Raw genomic sequence first — 22,499 nt, forward strand, 5'->3', positions numbered from 1 at the left:
AAAAAACAAACCCACAACCCCCACATAAGAGAAAATCTCTATAAATAGGTATGTATATGTTAAGTGGTGAATACACCTACTTAGAGGTTTTATTTACTTTTACCCAAGGAGACTAGAATAACCATATAGGAGAATAAAAGAGCTCTCATAAGGCTGTCGCTCCCCAGCTACCTTTATTAGTGATTTAACCACGGTCTCCCGCCCCTTCCTCCCTAGGATTAGGAGTTGAACTGGCATTTATTTTCCTGGATGGTAGGCAAGTGGTCCATCACTGAACTCTCTGCAGCCTAAGATGTTCTCCTTCCTAATCACTAGAGAAGTTATAACTTACAAGGGATGACATATGATTTTATTGTCTAAATGTTTAAAACAAGCTATACGCCATGCTTCATAATTCATGATAGCTTTCATGTTATAATGTTTTTATGCCTCCGAGTGTCCTCTAACATTCTTCAGTGGGATGGCAAGATGGCTGAAGCTGGGTGACTTGCTTCAGGTCTCATGGTCCACATGGTGGAAGGAGACGATTGTCCCTGAAAGTCTTCCTCTGACCTTCTCTTTATATATACCACACATATGCTACGGCATGTGTACGTGCTCCCCGTCACATACAAACAATAAACAACCAGTAAGTTAGCTTTGTAAAAGTCTACAATAATTATATATTGCATATGGGTCTGTTAAAAGCAAATTCACTAGTGTTCACATCATTAAAAAAAATTATTCAAGCCACCTGAGCTGGCTTATATTTTCATGTAAAACATTTAACTCAGTACTTAGCAATTCATGTCTGATGGCATAAACACAGGTGTTAACAGTGATGTTTTGTATATTCTTTTATATGTGAATATGATGTATATTTGTATTTTCTATCATATGTAAATCATACACAAAGAGAAAAACCCAAATTAAACAAAAATACCCGGGGTGTGGTGGTGCACGCTTTAACCTAGCACTTGAGAGACAGAGGCAGCCCGGTCTACAGAGTGAGCTCCACAGGCATCCAACTATGTACAAAGGTCCAATCTCAAAAACAAACAAAAACACTAGAGGGGCTGAAGAAATGGTCCACTTCCTAAAGTGCTTGCCAGGCAGGCATATGAGGGTCTGAGTTTAATCTCTAGACTATATGTTAAACAAATAATAACAAACAAAAAACAGGTACAGTGGACATGAGCTTAGATCGCAGAGTGCTTGCTATGTAAGCATAAAGGTCAGAGTTCAAATCCCCTACCCTTTATAAAATCTAGGTGTGGCTACATGTGATCCTGTAACTCAGCACTGGGGCAGGAGAGAGAGGCGTTCTAGGTTCAGTCAGAGACCAAGTATGCCGGGAATGGGGTGGAGGGAAATGGCAGGACATCCAATGTTGTGTACTGATTACCAAGTCCTGCGCTCACATGCTTGGGTGTGGAGACTTTCCGCATGCGCCACTGGTTGTCCCCCAATGCCTCTGTCCATTTTTCTGTACTCTCCCCAACTCTGTCATTCATACCAAAAGCATTATAACCTCCCCATGGATTCTCAGCCTCAAAACCACTGGTGTCCCTAACTGGACAATCTTTATTTTGGGAACCATGCCTTGCACACACACTCCATCTGACCCCAGTGCTACACTAAAGTCTCCAGAGTTAGCATGCCCTCTCTAAGATGAGACTCAGCTTGGTCATGCTTGAGAAGCAACGACTTGCATGAACAGCTTCCTCGGCAGTCTGCCATGCTGTTTAATTCTCACCCCTTCTCTCTTTCCAACCAGAAGGATCTTTTTGAAACAAAATCTGACCCAGTCTCTTTATGGTTTAAAACCTTTCAGCACTTTTGTTTTTCTTTACTTTGCTGTTAGGATAAGGTCCCAAGGCCTCAACACATTTAACACAGCTTGGCCCTTACTCATCTCAGAGACTCTGGTGTGCTAGCCTGCTCACCTCATCTCAGAGACACTGCGTGCTAACCTGCTTGCCGCTCCTTCTTGAGTCTTCTATTTATCTACAAGCCTGTCCTCACCTCCCCTTACCCTGACTCTCATCTCCCTGTGATCTCAGGTAAAGAGTTGTCTTCTCAGGTTGCCAATGCAGGCTTCACCAATCCACTCTAAACTCACAGTGCACGAACTTTCTTTGTGGCGTGCATTACTGTAGCCATTTTATGTTTATAAGCATAATTATGGCTCTTCTCTCAAGCTCAACCTTGCATGTACTCTGCTCGTCACTGGACTCTGAGAAGCGAGTCCATAGTAGGCCCTTTTTTTTCCTCAATGAAATGAACACTACTACCACACTAAATCCTACAGTTAGGACTATCCACTATTCTTGGGAGACAGTACAATATATCACTTCCCAAAGAACTTCCTATGTCTGCTCCAAATTCCTTTTAACACAAATTACTTGTACAAGCAGAGAAAGACAATAGTTGCAAACCTAGAGGCTGCAGTAAGTATCTTCTGGTGTTAAAGATCCTTGCTACTCCAGCCAATGTCAATACCCAGGTCTCAGCCCACTGTTTCTCTGCCGTGTCTCTTGAATGATGAATTAAAATATTTCCACCTCCAGACTCAATCTTTTCTTTGTCTGCAGTTGTAGAAGATTCTCGAACTCGGTCCAGTAGATGAAAGAGCACCTAAATATTTATTTTAAAGATCACATAAAAAGTATTCATGAGTTAGCTTAAGATATGACAAAAGAAACTAGAAGCTATAAAAATATGTAAGTTTTATTAATCTACATAAATTAGAGACATTGACTAAAACAGCAACTGTGTATTCTTAAACTTATCCTTAAGTTCATGGAACATGGAAAGTCAATTAACAGACAGAGCGCCTGCCAGGACTTATGATCAGTGCAACATCTCTGGGATTACAGTTGAGACAAGAATCCCGGCCCTGGCAGAAAGTATTATCATGGATGTCCAAACTGACCTTAGGACTAAATGAGGTATTGGAAAAAACAACCAACAAGCAAAACTTAGTTAGAACTTGGGGAGTTTTTACACTTAAAGGAAAGTAAGAACAAACCGGGGAGGAGCACTGAACAAAGTAGGTATGTGCATTTATGAAACAGAAAACGTAGCAGAGAAGATGAACTAATAGGTTAAGCACAAGGTCCTGCTCAATTTACAGCACAGCCACAAAAAGGGAAGGAAGGAAAGAACAGACTATAGTAGAGGAAAGAGAATCAGAGGAGAAGGAGGGGGAGGGTAGGAAGAAGAAGGAGGGAGGAAGAGAAAGAGGAGGAAAAGGAGAAAGAGGAGGAAAAGGAGGAAGAGGAAGAGGAGGGAGAGGGGGAGGAGGAGGAGGAGGAGGAGAAGGAGGCGGTGGCTGAATAAAGCAGCCGTGGCTGCAGTGGTGGCTTTACATGCAGCTTTAAGGAACTGGTGACCCTCTCTGGTTTGCCAGGGAGAAAGAGAGTGGACTAGGGAATGGAGATAAAAATCTCTAGCCTATGTAGATACTATGCTCTTGTATGCACCTCCCCCTCCCCTTTCCCTCCTCCTCCCCTCTCCCTCCCTCTCTCTCTCCCCCCACCTCTCTCTCTCTCACACACACACACACAAGCATACACATATTAAAAATAATGAAAATCAATCTTTAAAAACTAATTTGTTTGGGCTAGATGGGCTAGAGAGATGGTTCAGTGGTTAAGAGCACTGACTGCTGTTCCAGAGGTCCTGAGTTCAATTCTCAGCAACCACATGGTGGCTCACGACCATCTGTAATGGGAGCAGATGTCCTCTTCTGGTGCGTCTGAAGACAGTGACAGTATACTCACATTAAAATAAACAAATAATCTTTCAAAAACATTCAATCTGTTCTATTTTCTATGACTTAAAATATGACAAATCCAATGTTTTTATTTTGCTAAATAACCAAATGCACAGAATGACTCTTTAAAAAGTCAATACATTTAACTAAAAAATGTATTAGCACATGTGAACTAAGAGCTTAGCAGCCCAAAGTGTCTTCCAGTACCTTCCAAATAACAGTGTGCCAGGTGGCGTGCTGCAGTAGGGTTCCGTGCGCACCAATCGTGGAGAACAGAGTTTGCCCTGCGCTCTTCCTCACAGCGGGGCGGGGGTCCACACAAAGCTCCCCCAGCTTGGCATAAAGACACAACCACAAGCAATCAAATGGTGGCGCGGGGTGGAATGGCCGGTTCAGAGACACCCCTTTCTCCTCGGCCTGCTTCTGCTGAGCTGCCTCTTCTTTATTTAATTCTTTCTCAATAGTTTCCCCTCTTTGGAAAAAATAATCTGAAATATTCCACTAAAAAGGAAAGTACAGAAATATAACTTTATTCAGGAGTTTTGTTTTAAACTTCAGAACAGATTTAATGCAAGCCTTTCCCTCACTTGCACCTCTAATTTTAGAAAAAAAGTGGCTCATTATTTTGTCTTAGCATTAGCTTTTACTGTCCTGTACTTTTTATTATGAAAGCTTTCAAGTGTATATAGAATAAATAAATTTTAATGTGTTGATATACAAGCATCTATACAATATATGTTAAAATCTTAACTAAAACAATAGCATCACACTATAACAAAATGATTCCAGTGTCGCTTAATAATTTATAATATCATATAAAAACCAGTTACTGTCTTCCCATAACACAGAGACTTTATTCTCAGTAAGAGTGAAGTATGTGAGTTAATGATGACTGGCTCCAGTGCTATGACCATCAGCAGGGAGGGAGGGCAGGGACTGAGAGCTCATTGTGCCTGCTGCTTCTCGCAGCAGGGTAGACTGTGACCAAGGTCAGTCTTCCATGGCCATATTTTTCATAGGAAAATACCAACTTTGTGTGAGAAATTTAAAGTCAATTTTATATTAATCCTGAGTCACAATAAACATGCAGGAGGTTCTAAAGGACTTAACTAACTTAGGAGAGAGAGACCTAAGTTCAGCTTTACAGACCTTCTCAGTTGTAATGTGAGGTCAGAGAGTCTAAACAACTTCCCTACACAAACTGCAGTATCGGGGCATTTCTCTCCATACTGATTCATGCGAACACTTGCAATATACTGCTTCCATACTCAAGTATGTAAAGTGAGATTCAAATGTCAGTAACTCAGGAATTCACAAGCGCTAAACACATACAGTGCTATCTTCAGAGCCTTCCACTGTAATTCACTATCTCCTGTGTCTAACAGTATTCTTGACAAACTACGGTCTACGCAAACTGTAAATAAAGCTTTATTACTAAATAGTCTATGAAAAACGTTCTTAAAGTAATATTTAAGGGCACTTAGCCTGTACACTTAATCAGCCATGATTTTCGTTATATGCACTCACTATTATTGCTTTATGACATTCTCTCATAAACTTGGCAAAACTCTACTTCAAAGGTCAGTATATCAAAACTGTTTCAAATGTCCTACCACTAATGGACTGTTACTGAAATTATTTACTTCTTCATCAAGGATATGTTTGGTACTTAAAAGTCAGTTTCAAGAGTCCACCCTTATATACAAGCATTCACGTTAACTGCTTAAGTCACATAAGCCATTTGAAAAGGATCTTATCATAAAAAAAGCAATAGTACTTACCAATAGGCCTATTGATGTTAAACTAATATTAAGTTCTTGGTTATGCAGTCCAAAGCTACCTGCAACATCTACCACTATCTGTAGGCAAGAACAAGGCATTGTGGGTAGAAAATCTGTCACAACCAACTGAAGACACTGAAAGGCAGTTCTTATTAATGATTCTCTGAAAACAAAAGAAATGGGTAATGCGAATTTAAAAGAAAGGTATAGGAAAACCTTACGATAATCTGAACCAAGCAAAATTTTATTTTAGAATTATAACGGGGAAGCCCTTCCTAGTCGCACAGGACCTCAAGAGCCACATAATTACTTAGCTTTCTCAAATAAACAAAAGCAAAGGAACCCTTATGAGATTAACAAATAAGATCAGATTCAAGCCTAGCTAGCACTTAAGAAGCAGAGACGGGGGATCTCTGTGAGCTTGAGGCCAGCCAGAGTTACACAGTGAGGTTGTCTCAAAAGAAACAAGACTCACAGAGGGGAAATCAGTGTTAGCACTATGCATCAAATAACAACCTGGAGCACCTGGGACAGCACACAGGCAGGGGAGACTGCCAGAGCTCCTTTCTCCCTGATGCACCAAGTCTGTCTTCTGTGGCCCAGCGCATGCACAAAGTGTGCTTATGCAGTACCTGAGGACAAGTGCCTCTGCTGCTGCTGGTTTTTTAATATCTAAACAATATCTTTTAAAAATATCTAAACACAATTACAGATCTATTCTGTGAGAAAAGCACAAAATAAATATCACAAGAAACATATGGTCTTGGAGAAAAATTTCAGTGGTGTTCTGACTAGTTCTTTTGTCCACCTGACACTCTAGAGTCATCTGAGGAGAGAACCTCAAGTGAGGGGTGTCTCTATCAGCTGGCCTGCAGGCGAGTCAGCAGGCATGTCCCTGATAGGGACTGATGTGGGAGGATCCTGTGCACTGTGCCTGTGTCACCCCTGGACTGGTGGTCCTGGGTTGTACAAGAAAGCCAACGACACAGTCTATGGAGAGCTAGCCAGTGAGCAGTGTTCCTCCACGGCTTCCACCTTAGTTCCTGCCTTGACTTCTCTTCCTGGTGGACTATGACTATGACGTGTAAGCCCAGTATTCAAGTGCCTTTTGGTCCTGGTGACTATCACAGCCACTGAATGTAAACTAGAACAAATGGTAAGTAATGTAAATAATCGAGTTTCCAGTGTTAGAGTTCCTCAGTACTGAATGCATATGGATTCGTGTAACCATTACAGCACACACTCTGCTCTGTGCTGTGAGGAAAATCAACTTCAACTTGAAGCACATTGGCCTTTTTTACTTTAATAATCTCAGTATGTTGTACTATTTAAGGAAATTTTGTAATACTTAAGCATTTTCTCTAATACTGTTATAAATCGTCTCCATAATTTTAATACACTGCAGTGCTAAATAGAGTGTGTGTGACACTGTACAATCTCAAACACGCATACCACAGCTGCTCAGTTTCTTCACTGATGCTCTATCCTAGGTTAAGTAAACTCCCAAATCCCATTCTAACTGTTCTTCCTTCTGTATTCCTATTTATTCAATGGGATTTGATTATTTACCTATGTGAGAAATGTGAGGATCACTCTAGATTGCATTTCTCCCTTTGATCCCAATCTGTTAAATATCTCAAACATCTCTCACTTCAAGAAAGCATCTGTCAGTACTTCCATATTCCTGCTCTCTTCCTGTGCCCTTGTCACAGTGGTATCTGTCAAATGCATATCTGATTACATCACTCTCCAGTGGAAACTCCTCAAGATGAGTACAGATAGCCTTTAGGAGCACATGACGTCATTTATGTTCTGGCTCCACCCCTTAGCACTGGAGCTTTGTTTGGTGTACAGTACTTTCTTATTTGTCGTCTCCTTCTCGGGGAGTGGCCACTTATTGGTGTACTCAGAACAGCTAACAAGCCCAGTTCTGGGACTATACTAAGCACAGAATTAATGTTTAAGGAACAAATGAATAAGGGGTTGGGGATTTAGCTCAGTGGTAGAGCGCTTGCCTAGCAAGTACAAGGCCCTGGGTTCGGTCCCCAGCTCCGAAAAAAAGAAAAAAAAAAAAAAAAAAGAAACAAATGAATAGTCATTTTAAAGCAATTTCTTTTCTTTTTTTTTTTTTTTCACTGCTGAAGTACATTTACTGTACAAAGAAGTAAGAACAAAGAACCAGGAATGGTGGAGTCCACAGCAGCAAGTGTAGTGTTGATGGTGTTTAAAGCAATTTCTTAAGACTTGCTAATATATGGAGTTCTTTAGATGTGTTATAAAATATTAGGTTAGTTTACTTATCTTAAGTAAGATCTTATATTCTAATATAAATGGCATGAAACAGCAAATCTTCTATCCCTTTAAAAGCAAAACACGCCATGACAGAGAGAGCTTGGACATGAGCAGTGAGGCGGGGATAAAGACTCTCACTACAGGACGTCAGGAGGGCTCCCTTCTGACCTCTTATATGTTGGGTATCCATTTTCAACACTTACCCTTGATCATTTCTGATTGCTCCCATGACTCCAAGAACTAATGGCCACCCAGGCCCAAGACTGTCTCCCTGGCTCTGCAGAATCTGCAACACACATTCTAATTGCTTGAGTCGAATATCTGGATGGTTAATATTGGACATCTCTTTTAATGGGTTCAACAAAAGCAGCTGTAGTCTCTAAAAAGGGGACAAGAAACTAATTAGGAAAAGACATCCAAAAACACAACTGTTTTTGTTACAACTGTCAGCCCTGACACTGGCATCTTTCTGCAATGTCATCTCTATGCTGCCCAGCTAGACTTGGGCTCATGTGATCTCATGCCTTAGTTTCTCAAGTGCTTGGACTACAGAGTCAGTACCCATAGCTGCTGTTCCTCTGAGGTTTAGAGTCACCTCCATTCACAATACTGTAGTGAACAGAAACTTTCTAGTAAAAGAGCAGAATAGGATTTCTAGCAGTAATCCTTGGAGCTCTGCACTTCTCTGCTGTCCCTCAATGTGCACAATTTCAGGGGAAAGGTGGGGCTACCTGCCTGCACAGACCCAGCCAGAAACAAACCTCAGTAAAGGAATATATCTTCAGCCACACTGAAAGAAAACAACTCCCAATATCTAATATTACCTTTCACTTACTGTATTAATGTACAGCATGTATTTAAATGCAAAATTATCAAGTATAAGAACTATAAAGTTTGAAATTATATGCTTTAATAACAATTATTATTAATATAAATGACAAAAAGCCACAAAATATGTTGAGACAAAAAGCACTCTTGTGTTATATCTTTTGACATCTAAAAAGCACTTCATTATTTAATTTTCTTCTCTCTAAATTTTGTTCTTTGTGGTTGGTTTACTAAACAAGTATCTATTAAGCTTTCACCATGTACCCAGTATTGATCAGACATTGAGGATATTAAACTGAATAGAAAGGGAGTCTAATGTTTCTTACTCACTACTTATTTAGTGTTTATGAATGTGTGCCATATCACACATGTGGAGGTCAGAAGGCAGCTTGCAGGAGCCGGTTCTCCCTTACAGCATGTGGGTCCTGGGAACTGAACCCAGCTTGTCAGAATTGATGACGATCACCTTCACCCACTCGGCCATTCTGTCAGCCATGACTTTATATGTTTTTAAGCCTTAAACCAGAGCCAGGTTTGGTGACATGCGTCCACAGTTTCAGTACTCAGGAGGCAAAGGCAGGAGGACTCAAAGTCCGAGGCCAGCCAGGACTCTAGAGCAAGAACCTGTCTCCAACTATCAGAGCAGTGGGTGTCCTGAGTGCTAACAGCCCAGCAGGGCAAGGCCTTGGGTTCAGTCCCTAGCACTAACCAACAGAGGAGACAACACAAGCCCTTCAAGCTATAGCAGAGAAAAAGGAAACCACTAAGAAGCAAGAGCAGAGGTCTGTCTGTCCTGCCAATCGTCCAGTTCTAAGGGTGACAGTCAACAGTGGTGTGCTGATTCACGTGTAGAATACACCTACAAGACAGTGAGATGGCAATGGCTAATAGACACTGAAATTTCAATGAACTTAAAAGAAAAAAAGTGTGAATGGCAAACAAAAATCCTGCAAGTAAGTGACAAAATTATTGAACAATGGAATCTATTTTGTTGAAACTGGGGCCTTGCACCTGAGTCCAGACCCACATAAAAAGGCAGGCAGGGCAGCAACCATCCTGAGCCCTGGTGCTCCCGGGTGCCTGTGGGCACAGCAGTTCCACTGCACTGGGGAACTCCACACTCACTGAGAGATTGTCTCAAAGAGTGAAGCAAGCTGGGCCTGGTTGAGTGCACCTTTGATCCAAGCGAGTGCTCGGGAGGCAGAAGCTGTGAGTTCAAGACCAGCTTGGTCTACAAAAGGTAAAGTAAGCCATGGTAGAGGAAGACAAACGTACCGTGGCAGCCAGCACCTCAACACACAACATTCCACACACACCCCAACCCCCTTCAGGTACCTGCTGCTTCTACACGTGCTTTGTCCCTGGGTGAGAGGAGTGAGAGGAAAGGGGCAGAGCTGCAAGGACAAGGCAGGGGGCCCTCAATAAAATGCTAGCCCTTCATGAAGAGGGCGCCTCCAGGACCCTTGTTAGCGTAATTCATTATCGTTTAGATGATTTTTATGAAGACCACCATAAAACTCTCAGTGATCCACAGCCTACATGTAAAACAGAGTATTAAGTTTAAAGATTCTGTTTTAGAGATTGGCTTGGTGGCACGTCCTAAAATCCCAGCACTTGGGAGATAGGGCAGGAAGCCCAAGAATTCAAAGTCATCCTTGGCTATAAACTTAAGACAGCTGGGCTATATCAGATAGTCTCACAAAAGAAGATTTACTTACACTAGAGTATCATTGGGTGATATTAACATAAAACTACATCTGCGAGTGATCAGCAGGCACCACCTTTACCTGGTTCTGTGAAAGTGGAGGCTCATGGTTAAATGTCAGCCCTGCTTTAATGAGCGACGTTAAAGCTTCTGCTCCCCATTCTCTCATTCGAGAGTTTGGATGCTGGCAGACCTGAAGAAACACACATCGAATACAATTATATTCAACATATACATAAGGTGAGAAACACACATTAACCTGAGAACAGAAAAAGCAAAATGGCATTGCAGCTTTTATTATTATTTTACAACTTAAAAATATATATTCAGTAAAGAGTAAAAGAAAAATTATATCTAAAATTTTCTGTACGCTTACCTTCTGAATAAAGGCAAGGCAAGCAAGAGAGAAAAACAAAAGACAAAAGATGAAACAGAAACAAGTCACAGGAAAGGAAGGAAGGCGCGAAGGTGAGGCAGGAAACAGAGTGGCTAACCCTAAAGGGTTGTTTGTTCTTCTCTCCCTAGGGGTAGAACCCTCCAGCACTTGATAAGACAGTTCAGTTTATACAACACTATCCTGAGCTCATCCTCACCTGAGAGCTTGGCTAAATCATAAAGCAATCTGCACACATCCTTTATTAGTAAATTTAATCCCAATAAAATGGGTAAAATCTTAGGAAGAAAGGATCATATCCTTCCGAGGCTTCCAAGATGACATGAAATGATCATGGTCCTCAAACTACACACAGTGTGCCAGCAGGCCACTGGAGTTAACACCAACTCTTTATCAAGGCATCAGGTTGAAGAAAGACCTCTCTCCATCAGACCCTCTCACTCTCACTGTCTGTGACCTAGTGGCAGCACGGCAGCTCTCTCTGCTCCTGCACCTCCACTGCAGCAATTCATGAACAATTTATGTGTAACTCTCATCCCAAACTGTTTCAAAACTTCAGAACTACCTGACATCAAGGGAATCAAGAGACTGTGATCAAGGAAGCAGATGCTAATACACAGCTGACAGCACTGCCATTCTACAAGTTAAGCATTTACCCATTGTTCACATGATAAACCTACCCCAAGCTAAGTACTGTGCACCTATGGACTTCTGATAAAATACACTGCATGAGAAGGGGCAGGAGGCTAATATGACATTATGCTAGATCCTAAGGTCAATGGACATGATTTCATCAGTAAACAACATAGTATTTAAGCAGACACTTCACCTCAAGCAGATGGCCAGTCAGAGGTCTCCATAAAATCTCTATCCTGTGCATATTAACTAGACCAGTTTCTAACAGCTTGGCAACAGCAAAGAGAGATGGTTCCTAAGGAGGAAACAGAATTCTGTGATGACTGTGAATAAAATAGAACACTACAGTGATTACATTATGATTAATTTGTACATGTAAAGTTAGCGAGAAATACAGTAGAACCTATCATAAGACAAGTCTTTTTGCTGCCCTAGAACAGCTCCTAAAGTTACTACCAAAGTATATTGGCACAAAAGTGAATAAGTTACAGATCCTAAAGACCTACAAATCTAACTTCAAAAAAAATCTGTATTCTTAATATTTTTATGGTATTGAAAATATTTTTATGGTATCTGCAACATGGAAATGTTTAACAGTATCTTTTTCTTTCCTAAATGAAAGCCAGTAAGCTAAGTTAAACTGGGGATTGAAGACAAATGTGGTATGAACTGATCTATAGATGCCCTAAGAATTGTGGCAGAAAATTGCTATTTATGGAGAAATAAGGTCTAAGTTTAATAAGACTGATATCTAAAAAGTTTTAACTGCCTGGTATCTCATCTTGATTAGGCCACTGAATAAGCTATATAACTTACATAAATTATAGTAATGTTTGAAAATATTAATGTATAAAATGGAGATAATAGTATACAATTAGATTGTGTCAGAAAGTAAGTCTCCTTGAGTAATGACTACCTAGGATCATCACTTCCCTTTCCTCCTCATCAAATGGGGCATACATCATAACAATTGTAGCTTTCCAAAGAACACATACATATCCTTGAATCACACCTGAAGATTTTTTACAGAAGAAATTTTAACAACTTTGTTTGTTTGATTGCTTTTTCAAGGCAAGATGGGGTCTCTCTATGTATCCCTGGCTGTCCTGGAACTCATTCTGTAGACCAGGCTGACCTTGAACTCAGAGATCCACCTGCCTCTGCCTCCTGAGTGCTGGGATTAAAGGCATGTGCCAGTGGACTTTCTCCTTTTTTGGACGTGATCAGACTATGCTTACTTTTACACACAGAAAGGGGGCTGCAGAGATGGCTGTTGGTTTAAGAGTGCTGACTGCTTCTGCAGAGGATTGAAGTTCAGTTCCTAGAACCCACATTGGTGGCTTATACTATCTGTAATTCCAGGGGAATCATATATTTTCTGACTTCCGCGCGCGCACGCGCGCGCGCACACACACACACACACACACACACACACACACACACACACACACACACACACACGGCTTCATTCTGTTTTTATATAATGCTAGGACCTCAGGACAATCAGACAAAAACTGTGAGTTGCTCTCTCAGCTAATAACTTACTTATTTTTTTTTTCTGTATGTATTTTTGCTGTGATTGAATCAACCCCAAGGCCTCCCACAATGTTGGCAAATATTTTACCACTGAATGCTGTTAGCCTCAAACATTTCATTTCAAATAGCAATTTGTAAAATATGGTTAAGTTCAAAATTTTCTGTGCTTTACAAATTTAAAAGAAAATATTTTGAGTACAGAAAGAAATGTTCTTGAATACTAATATGCAGAAGTCCTGTTTAATACTTACCTGGAGGGGAGGACAGAGTCCTATTTTATTTACTCAATCAATTACAATAAAAACATTTAATTTCAAGGTGAGGAGAATCCTTATCTTCAGAAGAATCAATTAGTTTCTGATTTTTCATTCCAGTGAGGGCAAACCCACCACCCAAATTTACAACACACTTCCTAGCTGCAGTCTTCACAGCACACTTCCTAACTGTCCGCATCATAGGTGATAAATGCAAGCACTGTGAGAGCTATGTGTAAAATACAAGACTATTCTGCATTCAAGAAAGAGGGGACATAACTTTAACCTACTACACACTTGGACAAATCACAAGCTACATTATGCCTTCTTTTCTCCTCCTGCTACAAATGGTAAATACCTGACAGGCCATTGTGACCAGTCCTGCCAATCAAACCTAGGGCAACTTATATACCCTGTATAACTAAAAAGAAATGTAGATTACCACACCTTATTATTTCCATAGGCCATATCCATTGCTTCTAGAGATAAGGAACAAAGTGCATTTATTAAATGATGCAAAGATACGTCATCAAGATACCTAAAATGAAAATGAAAAAGACAATTTCATCTCAAATATACAGCTCAAAACAGTGTGGCTGTCAGTTTACAAGGCAGACTTACTGTGAGCTTTCAAACAGTCTAGAAAGGATGTTGGAAATCACTGGCAGATCTGTCATCACGGCTGTTGTCAGAACCTAAAGGAAGGGTGAAGTCAGTATGGAGCTCGAAGCCTTAGGAAGCACCCACTGATCACAGGGCTGCCACTTACTGTACTGGGCCCTTCCACCGCTCTGCCAGGCTTCAAGGCACCACCACTACTAGGCTTTAGCCCCAGAATCCACACAAGATGCTGGAAATTAAAGAAGATAAAACTGTAAAATTTCAATAACTAAAATCAATGGTAAGAGCTAGCAAGAAAAACTAAAATTAGTAACATCCTAATAATTATATTCGAAGGTAATTAGCACCACTTGTATGAAGTAATTATAGCATGCACAAGCAGTAGAGTGTATGGCATTGTAAGTAGTCCATCACTTCCTAACACATTCCTAACACTTGTTAGGAGAAGTGTACTCCTTACCACTTCTCCTGTTCCATTCACTCTATTAGGCCTTCCTAAAGGACCAAAGGGCATTGTTTAATTATTAGCGATCATAAATCTAGAATCCAATACAGCAACATACCTGAAGGGTTGCCAAAACAAGTTGCCATGATGTTCCGAGAACAGCACCATGACAGTGTGCCAGGTTAAGTAGTGTCCTCATGCACTGGATATTTTTGGAAGTCAGCTATGTTGAAGAGAGATATATTTGTAGCAACTGCTATAGATTCTTGAAAATTAACAGCTTACAAATCAGCATGACTGCATTCAGAGTGTCTTAAATAAAAACCAAGAATACTAGGAAAAGAAGTTTGGATGATTTATAAAACACAAAGTTGTGTTGTCAGGGCTTGAGTGACAGTTTGCTGAGTAAAGTGTTTGCCCCATTGCCAAGGGCCATGCAGGAGTAATGACAAATGTCTTTAGAATTCATGGAATGAGGCCCGCCTGTTACCATAGCCACATCGGTGAGCCTCAGTGTGGCATAGCCCCCAGGACTGTGTCCTGAAGACTTCATGCTGTCATGGAGTTCTGCTCTGCTTGCTTCCCTCACATCCCTCTTATCTAAGAATTGTATGAAAACCTTAAGGGGGCTTCCGGTCCCTCACTGGGCAGTAGTATCTCTGGCACTCACAATATTAGTGCTTGATCTCTTTCAGACATTGCTGCTGGAACAGATTATGATTCTATCACCACCCTAGAGAAGAACTTAGAGATGTAGATTGTCAGCAATGACTACCACATTTAGAAAACATCTAGAAAAATAAAATTGTTAATGAGGCTAGGTTGAGATGTTTTTACTACTGGCTCTGATGTAGGAAACAAACTGAAGTTCAGAAAGGCACACTCATTGGTTAAGCTAGGGACCCTTTATGGCCAGGGAACAAGAACAATGGCAGACGTGGCTGATGTGACGCTCACTGAGGCTGACTGGTGATGATTGATTTCTTTTCTTTTTTTTTTTTTTTAAGATTTATTTATTATATGTGAGTACACTGTAGCTATCTTCAGACACACCAGAAGAGGGCATCAGATCCCATTACAAATGGTTGTGAGCCACCATGTGGTTGCTGGGAATTGAACTCAGGACCTCTGGAAGAACAGTTAGTGCTCTTAACCATTGAGCCATCTCTCCAGCCCCCGATGATGATTTCTTATATACCCATGTTTGCCCTCATTTCTGATAGGATTTAGTAAGATAGATATGCAGATGAACAGATATGCATTCTGAGGATTTAATAGATATGATTGACTTTTATATGAAAATTTAGATTTGTGATTCTTTTAAGAATTTTACAAGATTACTTTTAAAGATAAATAATAAAATAATTACTCCTTTCTTTGTAACCACAAATGCTGCCCCCAGTGAGAGACAATGGTTGCGAAACTACCTGCACGCTCACACTTTGTCACTCTGTGACAAGTTGCTTAGCCATATACATGGGTTTTGGGGAATAATTTTCTTTACCTGTACCACTTAATGCTATTTCTTATAAAAGTATAGGGAACACACTTTTTCCATAATCATTTACTAGAAGAAAACTAAACCATAACCACAGTGAAACTGTATGCTTCAAAGATTTTTGCTGCAATATATAAACTATGGAAGAAAGAATAAAGTGTGGTGGGCTGGAGAATTGTTCTTTCCACCCATCAACTATGTGTATGCATGTATACCTGTAAAGCTTGTCTGGGCGTATGTTGGAGCTTGCTCCATCCACCAAACATGTGTACATGTGTACGTGTGCATGTGTGTGTGAAATGCTTGGAGCCTGCTTGCCGGAGCTTTCCTCTAACCATTCAATGTGTGAATGTGTATATTTGTGTGTATGAAGCTATTGGACTCAGCCTTTTGTTTTATCCACTCAGAGAGAGAGAGAGAGTGTGAGTGTGTGTGTGTGTGTGTGTGTGTGTGTGTGTGTGTGTGTGTGTGTGTGTGAATTTTCTCTCTTTCCTTCCCTTTCTTGCCGGCCCCAAGGAATTAAAAGAGTTTATAGTTTTTTCCCGGGCCACAGGGAGTGGCAGGCCCAGTGTAAATTAAACTTTGTTCCCTCAGAGAAAAATCTGCTGAGTAACTTCTCTAATCATAGGCTGCCATTGTGATCAGCCCCTGTGAGTGTCTGGATCCACCCCCATCAGCAGCTCTAAGCACTGACCCCTAACAACTGCCTGCCTCAGTTTACCACCAACTGGATACCACATAATGGTGGGGGTTGAAGTTCAGATCCCCATAACCCATGCTAATGCTGGGAGAGCATGGAGATTCATCTATAACTCCAGCCTTTGGCCTGGGAGGTGGAGACAGGCTACCTAGACTATAGGAGGGCACTAGATTCAGGTGAGTTAGAAATGTGTATAATGTGAAGCAGCAGAGGAAGATGGCAGACGATGACCTCTGGCCTCTACACACAAACACATATCCACACTTGCATATGTGCTGACATACATAGCAATACAAATACACACATGTATGCACACCATACAAACACACATGTACAAAGAAGTTGCCAGTTATATCAATGTCAAGAAAATATATAATTACTATGTTCAGGATAAATCTCTAGGTAAAAGAAACTCAGTAAGTAATACCATTTGGAAAGTACAAAAATGGAACACAACAGAAGCCCTTGACCATTAACTGGTAACCACAATAACTCATGCCCTAATCAAATTACCATCACAGTTCCTTGAGGCTGCACTGCGAGAGGCTGACCCACGGCCACAACTTGCTGGTGAGACTCGCTGGACGGGCTGATCATCATAACACTTTGGCCCTGGATAGAATATGCTAGAACATAGAGGAAAGCCTCAGTGAAGCATAGCACTCACATTTCTCTCAAGGCACTGCTATACTAGTAAAGATTTATCAGGATAAATTTCAACCCTTATAATTAAGCAGCAGTAATATTATCCAGATGTATGCAAACTTCTGATAACTCTTAGGTACAGATGCTAACAGAAGCAAATGTGAAGGAATTTTCCATGTAAGTGGTAATTATAAAATGCTGGTAGCATGTTTTATGAGCAAAATAAAATTAGACTTCACTAAGTATTTTAAACATAAATCAATGTGTACTTTTCTAGTTATAGGCAAATAAATTTTGAGGTGAAATCTGGGTATCACATTGAAATATATATAAATTAAAAGTAATAAACCTGGGTTGAGGATTTAGCTCAGTGGTAGAGCGCTTGCCTAGCAAGCGCAAGGCCCTGGGTTCGGTCCCCAGCTCCGAAAAAAAGAAAAAAGAAAAACAGCAATCATCACTTCAACAATGTACTATAGTTACAAAGGAGTATCGCAATTATATTACTGTCTGTATAATTATTACTTAACATTGCTATTACTACATTCTCCTTCTCACCACCTTTTTTGTGTGTTTGAGTTTGTGTGTGTGTATGTGTGTGTGTGTGTGTGTGTGTGTGTGTGTGCTGAAATACCATTTATTAGGCAGTTTATCCCACTCATTCCTCCTGCCAAAGTTATGGATCATTTTTACATGATACATTTTCTTTTTTTTTTTCCCTCCATCTTTATTTTCTTTTTTTTTTTTTCTTTCCTTTTTTTTTTCAGAGCTGGGGACTGAACCCAGGGCCTTGCGCTTGCTAGGCAAGCGCTCTACCACTGAGCTAAATCCCCAACCCCTTTCTCCACCTTTATTAACTTGAGTATTTCTTATTTACATTTCAATTGTTATTCCCTTTCCCGGTTTCCAGGCCAACATCCCCCTAACCCCTCCCCCTCCCTTTCTATATGGGTGTTCCCCTCCCCACCCTCCCCACCACCACCTTTTTTAATGGGATGAGCAAAAGAAAAGAGATATATTCTCTGTGGCCCCACAGGAGAGAAACAAAGAGTCCAATGACCCTAAGTCTCACCTTCTCTCTTCCCTTTCAGGAGAAAAAAGAACTGTTTTGAAGAGGAGGACAAAATGGAAAGGCAGGAGCACACCTGTGCAGAGGGAGGGAGCACCATCCACATGGGGACAGAGGAGGCCTGAACGTGAGGCTCCTATCCCCCTTCTCTGTTGGCACCCCGTAGGCAGAGACAGCTGTGTGGCTTAGTGCTTACATTTGTTGGAGAGTGTAGCTGCAGTGGTGGCGTTCAGCACAGTCAGAGCATAATGTGGAGGCAAGGAGCCCTTGCATATTGCAGTTATAAAGGCATCTCTTGAAGTTACAAGGCCCAGTCTTCCACAGAGAGCAGCCATGGTCAGTTCAGCCTTCAAAATGTTCTCCGTGGCAGCCTCATCTGTGCTGGAAGACAAGCGCTCTGTTTACCTCCCCAGCTTATCTCAGTTATGCTTCAAAACAAGATGCAGGTGCATGTACTCAGGGAGGTTTCAAGAAAAGCTAAAACCAATGTACTTAGGATGGAATTTTAACTGAGTAACCAAATATATAAAAAACTGTCCTATATAATGCAATGCACACTCATAGGTGGAAAAAAGAACATAAAGATTAAACTAAATATATCAAGCATTTTATTTGTTTATTGAGACAGGGTATTTACTCCAGGCTGGCCTCAAACTCACTGCAATCTATCATCTTCAGTCTCCCAAGTGCTGGGATTAGAGGTAGGAACTGCCTCACCACATCAAACACCTTAAAATCAGTTAAGTATGGGAGAAATACCAAGCCAATTCCCATCACTGCACGGCAATAGCAAGCCTTGTGTGACACCGTGCTCCGTAACCTGAAAGCTGTATTTGTGACTTATTAACACATTATGAGTATTCTAGTGCGAGTTCAGAGCAAACACGGGCTCCAGGGGGTGTGAAGAACAATGTTCTGAGAGAAATGAGGAAGTGCACTGCTAACTACCCTAATTTCACCATGACAGTGTGCATGCAAATTATCATCCTGCACAGGAAATTAAAAAAGAGCAACAGAGTTCTACTCACACAGAAAACTGGGGTAGGAATAAGTTCCTGGGCAGAGGGAGGGAAGTGCATTGTTGGTTTAACTGCAATGACAGGATGGAAAGCTTACAGACGTAGTACCTGGCATCAAGTAGAAGTGAGAGTGCAGCAAGGAGACCACACCAGCAAGCGCTCACCATCTCTTCCCAAACAGCTCTGCTCACTTCAAAGGAAATACAACACTCAATCAGGTTACACCATTACAACGAACTGTCAGTCTATAAAATTCAGATATTCCAGCAAGAACTCAGTCATTAGGCAAATTCTAATATTTAAATCTAAATAATAAAAATGTAGAAACTGTGATAATTTCATGATTAAGAGTCTTTAAGTTAAGTTGTTTTAAATCACAATAGTTAAAACAAGATAGGCCACCATCTCAGTTAATAAATACCTTTTAAAAACTACATAATGCCAGTTCCATTTCCTTCAGCAGTCCAGACTGTCCATCCATGGGATCAACAGGACACTAGTGTGTGGACTACAGTCTAAAACATTTGCTCAGCTACAATACCATGACATACGGTGAGAATCAGGCATAAGTAACTATACTAAATCGAATAACACTGGGCACCTCACGGTTGGAGAAGAGATTTACAAATATGTAAAGTTAGAACTGACCTACAAGTAGAGAACCTGGGATGATGTCATGGTCTTTAGTACAAGGAAGCAGACATTTCAAATTCATCTCAACCACTCGATGGGTGTCCTTCCTGGCCAAGCAACAAGAAGCCCAGCTAGTGCCCACAGGTCAGTCTCAGGTCTGTCTGCAGGGCTTCCCGGAAAACTGACTAACACCCGACTGGACTAGAAACATTCGAGATTACTTGAGAGCATCTTGCTTTGTTGAGTTGTAAGGGGGAACCAAGAGAACATGGAGGGACACGAGACATGTCAAAAGAACACTGTCCAGCCTGAAAAGGCCATCACACTAAAACATGATGGCCAGTGATTATAATTCTCTGCATTCACTAAAAATCCAGTTTTATTCAAAAGTAAACATCTCCAAAAACTGTATTTTTGCTTCCTCACATACTGATACATCAAATTAGTAGCTAAATTAAATATAGGAATCACCCTGTGCTGATCTTAGAATGAATAAACCAACTGGTGATATATCCTTCTAAGAATGTCAAGGTCATATAAAACAAGAACTGAAGAACTGCATTCCACATTGTAGAACAATATCCACACACAACAATAAATTCAAAAACAAGGGACCACAAGGAAAAACACTGGGACAATTGGTAAATATGAAGAAGACCTAGATTAATATTAAATATTAGACTGACCTAATCGCTGACAGTAACGGCATCAGAATGGGGGAGACTATGATTAGTTTTAAAAGCACATCCAAATATTAAGGGGCAGTGGGATAGCATGTCCAGAACTTTATCTCAAATAGCTCGGAAAAAATATAGTGACATATATACAAAATACAGAGGGTAAGAGCAGCACGGTGAAGTGTTACCAACTGGGAGCGAGGGCAAATGATAGCACAGTGACTTCCCCTCAATTCTCACAACTTAAAGTTCCAACTTCTGAAAAGTAACAATGACAAGGAACACACCTGTTTCCTGATCCATGTGGTCTGACTCGGACTGCTCATCTCGCCGTTCTGATGACTGTGAAGATGCTCCTTCCGTGACAGTGGGACACTCTGTTTCTACCTCTCCTAACTCTCCTTCTATCATAGTGGTGATTCCTCGGACAAGATCCAACAGACAGTGGAACGCCACGGACATGGCATAGCCTTCTGGTATAGTTGGGGGTTCAACTTTGTCCAGCATCTCTAGGCTGAAATCACAAGAAATACAAGCACTGATGAGAAGGCAAAGAAAAGAACCATGAACAACCATTTCCATAATGTGTAGACTCTAAAAGTTACTAATAGGAAGAAAGAAGGAAGAAAGGAAGGAAGGAAGGAAAGAAGGAAGGAAGGAAGGAAGGAAGGAAGGAAAGAAAGAAAGAAAGGAAGAAAGAAAGAAAGACAGGAAGGAAGGAAGGAAGGGAGGAGAGAGGGGGAGGGACAGGGAAAGGGAAAGGGAAAGGGAAAGGAAAGGAAAGGAAAAAAGGGGGAAGAAAAGAAGAGGCCTTACTGAGTTTGTTTCATTTGGAACACAATCCTTCTCCAGTACTTTAAAACAATCAGAGGGGCTGGTGAGATGGCTCAGTGGATAAAAGGTGCTTGCTGAAAAGGCTGATAATCTAAATTTGATCTCAACATGACGAAGGAGGGAACTGACTTCACACCTTCACACATGTGCTATGGTGCACATACATGTGTACACACATAAAATGTATTTTAATGTAAATAAAAAGATCAGAAAAATTAAGGTCTAGCTGCTACCATAATGACTTCTTGATATAAGGTGGCATCTTCACTATCCTTTGCTGTGAGAAGTATAAAACCTAACATAAAATATGTAACATAGATTACTATGCTTCTTAATCTCTTATTTTAAAATGACATAAAAGAGAAGACTCTTTTACGAGGGAGAAAGTATAACTCTGAGATACCCAGAGCACAGGTGACCTCAGAGACCATCAGTCAACAGTACAAGGAGCACTGGGGGACATTTGTGTGTAAAGCCCAAATCTACTACATAGGAGCAAGTGTTCAGAAAGCAAGACAGTAAGTATGCCTTATGTGCTAATTTAGGACAAATGAGGAGCTATGGTTCTGGATCCCTCAAAATGGTCATTTCTCAAGCTAAGAACAGAGTGACAGATTCACCTGCAAAGAATGAATGGTGAATAGTTGTAAGCTGTATTCACATCCAAAGAAAAGGAGATGTCAGAGCCCTATCTCTTATACACAAAACTAACGAGAAAGAAATCAATGACCTATATATAAAAGGAATCACAAAACTCTTAATGATGTGTGACTATGTCTCTTCTCGAAACAGTTTGTTACACCAAAAGCACAATCAAAACATGGGTAAAGTCACTCCATCAAAATTGGAAACTACTCTGTTCCACGGGCAGAAGCAAGAAAAAGACAACTTACAGAACAGCAGAATGCTTCTGCAACTCATGTGTACACAACAATTATACATTTATATACAAGAAAGTTCTAGAATTTAGCTCTGTAACAACTTCCATCTCATAGATTAATTAGGTTAAATAAAGTTGAATTTGCCAAAGGGAACTCTATTCTAGATGAGCTGTGTACATGAAGTCTAAAATCAAACCACACACTTAACTAAGAAGCAAGGGAGTCAACTCAGGTAAATAAATCACATTTTGTTTATAGTGCTACTAGTACCCTATAAGTGGAAGAAAATGTAGACCT

The 22,499-nt window shown here is 40.7% G+C and overlaps 1 protein-coding gene across 4 annotated transcripts in view; it reads right to left on the reverse strand.

The window, feature by feature from the left end:
- The window catches only part of Mon2 (MON2 homolog, regulator of endosome-to-Golgi trafficking), a 78,696-nt gene that overhangs the window by 22,137 nt on the left and 34,060 nt on the right, over positions 1-22,499 (reverse strand). For 3 of the 4 annotated variants that reach the window (NM_001040176.3, NM_001414945.1, XM_063263503.1), the window contains 14 exon segments: positions 2,418-2,616; positions 3,965-4,258; positions 5,539-5,701; positions 8,034-8,209; positions 10,446-10,556; positions 11,587-11,688; positions 13,631-13,721; positions 13,805-13,878; positions 13,953-14,033; positions 14,368-14,472; positions 16,961-17,073; positions 18,355-18,539; positions 19,286-19,367; positions 20,775-21,001. In NM_001040176.3, coding sequence (NP_001035266.2) covers positions 2,418-2,616; positions 3,965-4,258; positions 5,539-5,701; positions 8,034-8,209; positions 10,446-10,556; positions 11,587-11,688; positions 13,631-13,721; positions 13,805-13,878; positions 13,953-14,033; positions 14,368-14,472; positions 16,961-17,073; positions 18,355-18,539; positions 19,286-19,367; positions 20,775-21,001 — 2,003 coding nt within the window. 4 annotated transcript variants of the gene reach the window in all.

The sequence above is a fragment of the Rattus norvegicus genome, chromosome 7 (genome assembly GCF_036323735.1).
Source record: "Rattus norvegicus strain BN/NHsdMcwi chromosome 7, GRCr8, whole genome shotgun sequence".
Taxonomy (NCBI): domain Eukaryota; kingdom Metazoa; phylum Chordata; class Mammalia; order Rodentia; family Muridae; genus Rattus; species Rattus norvegicus.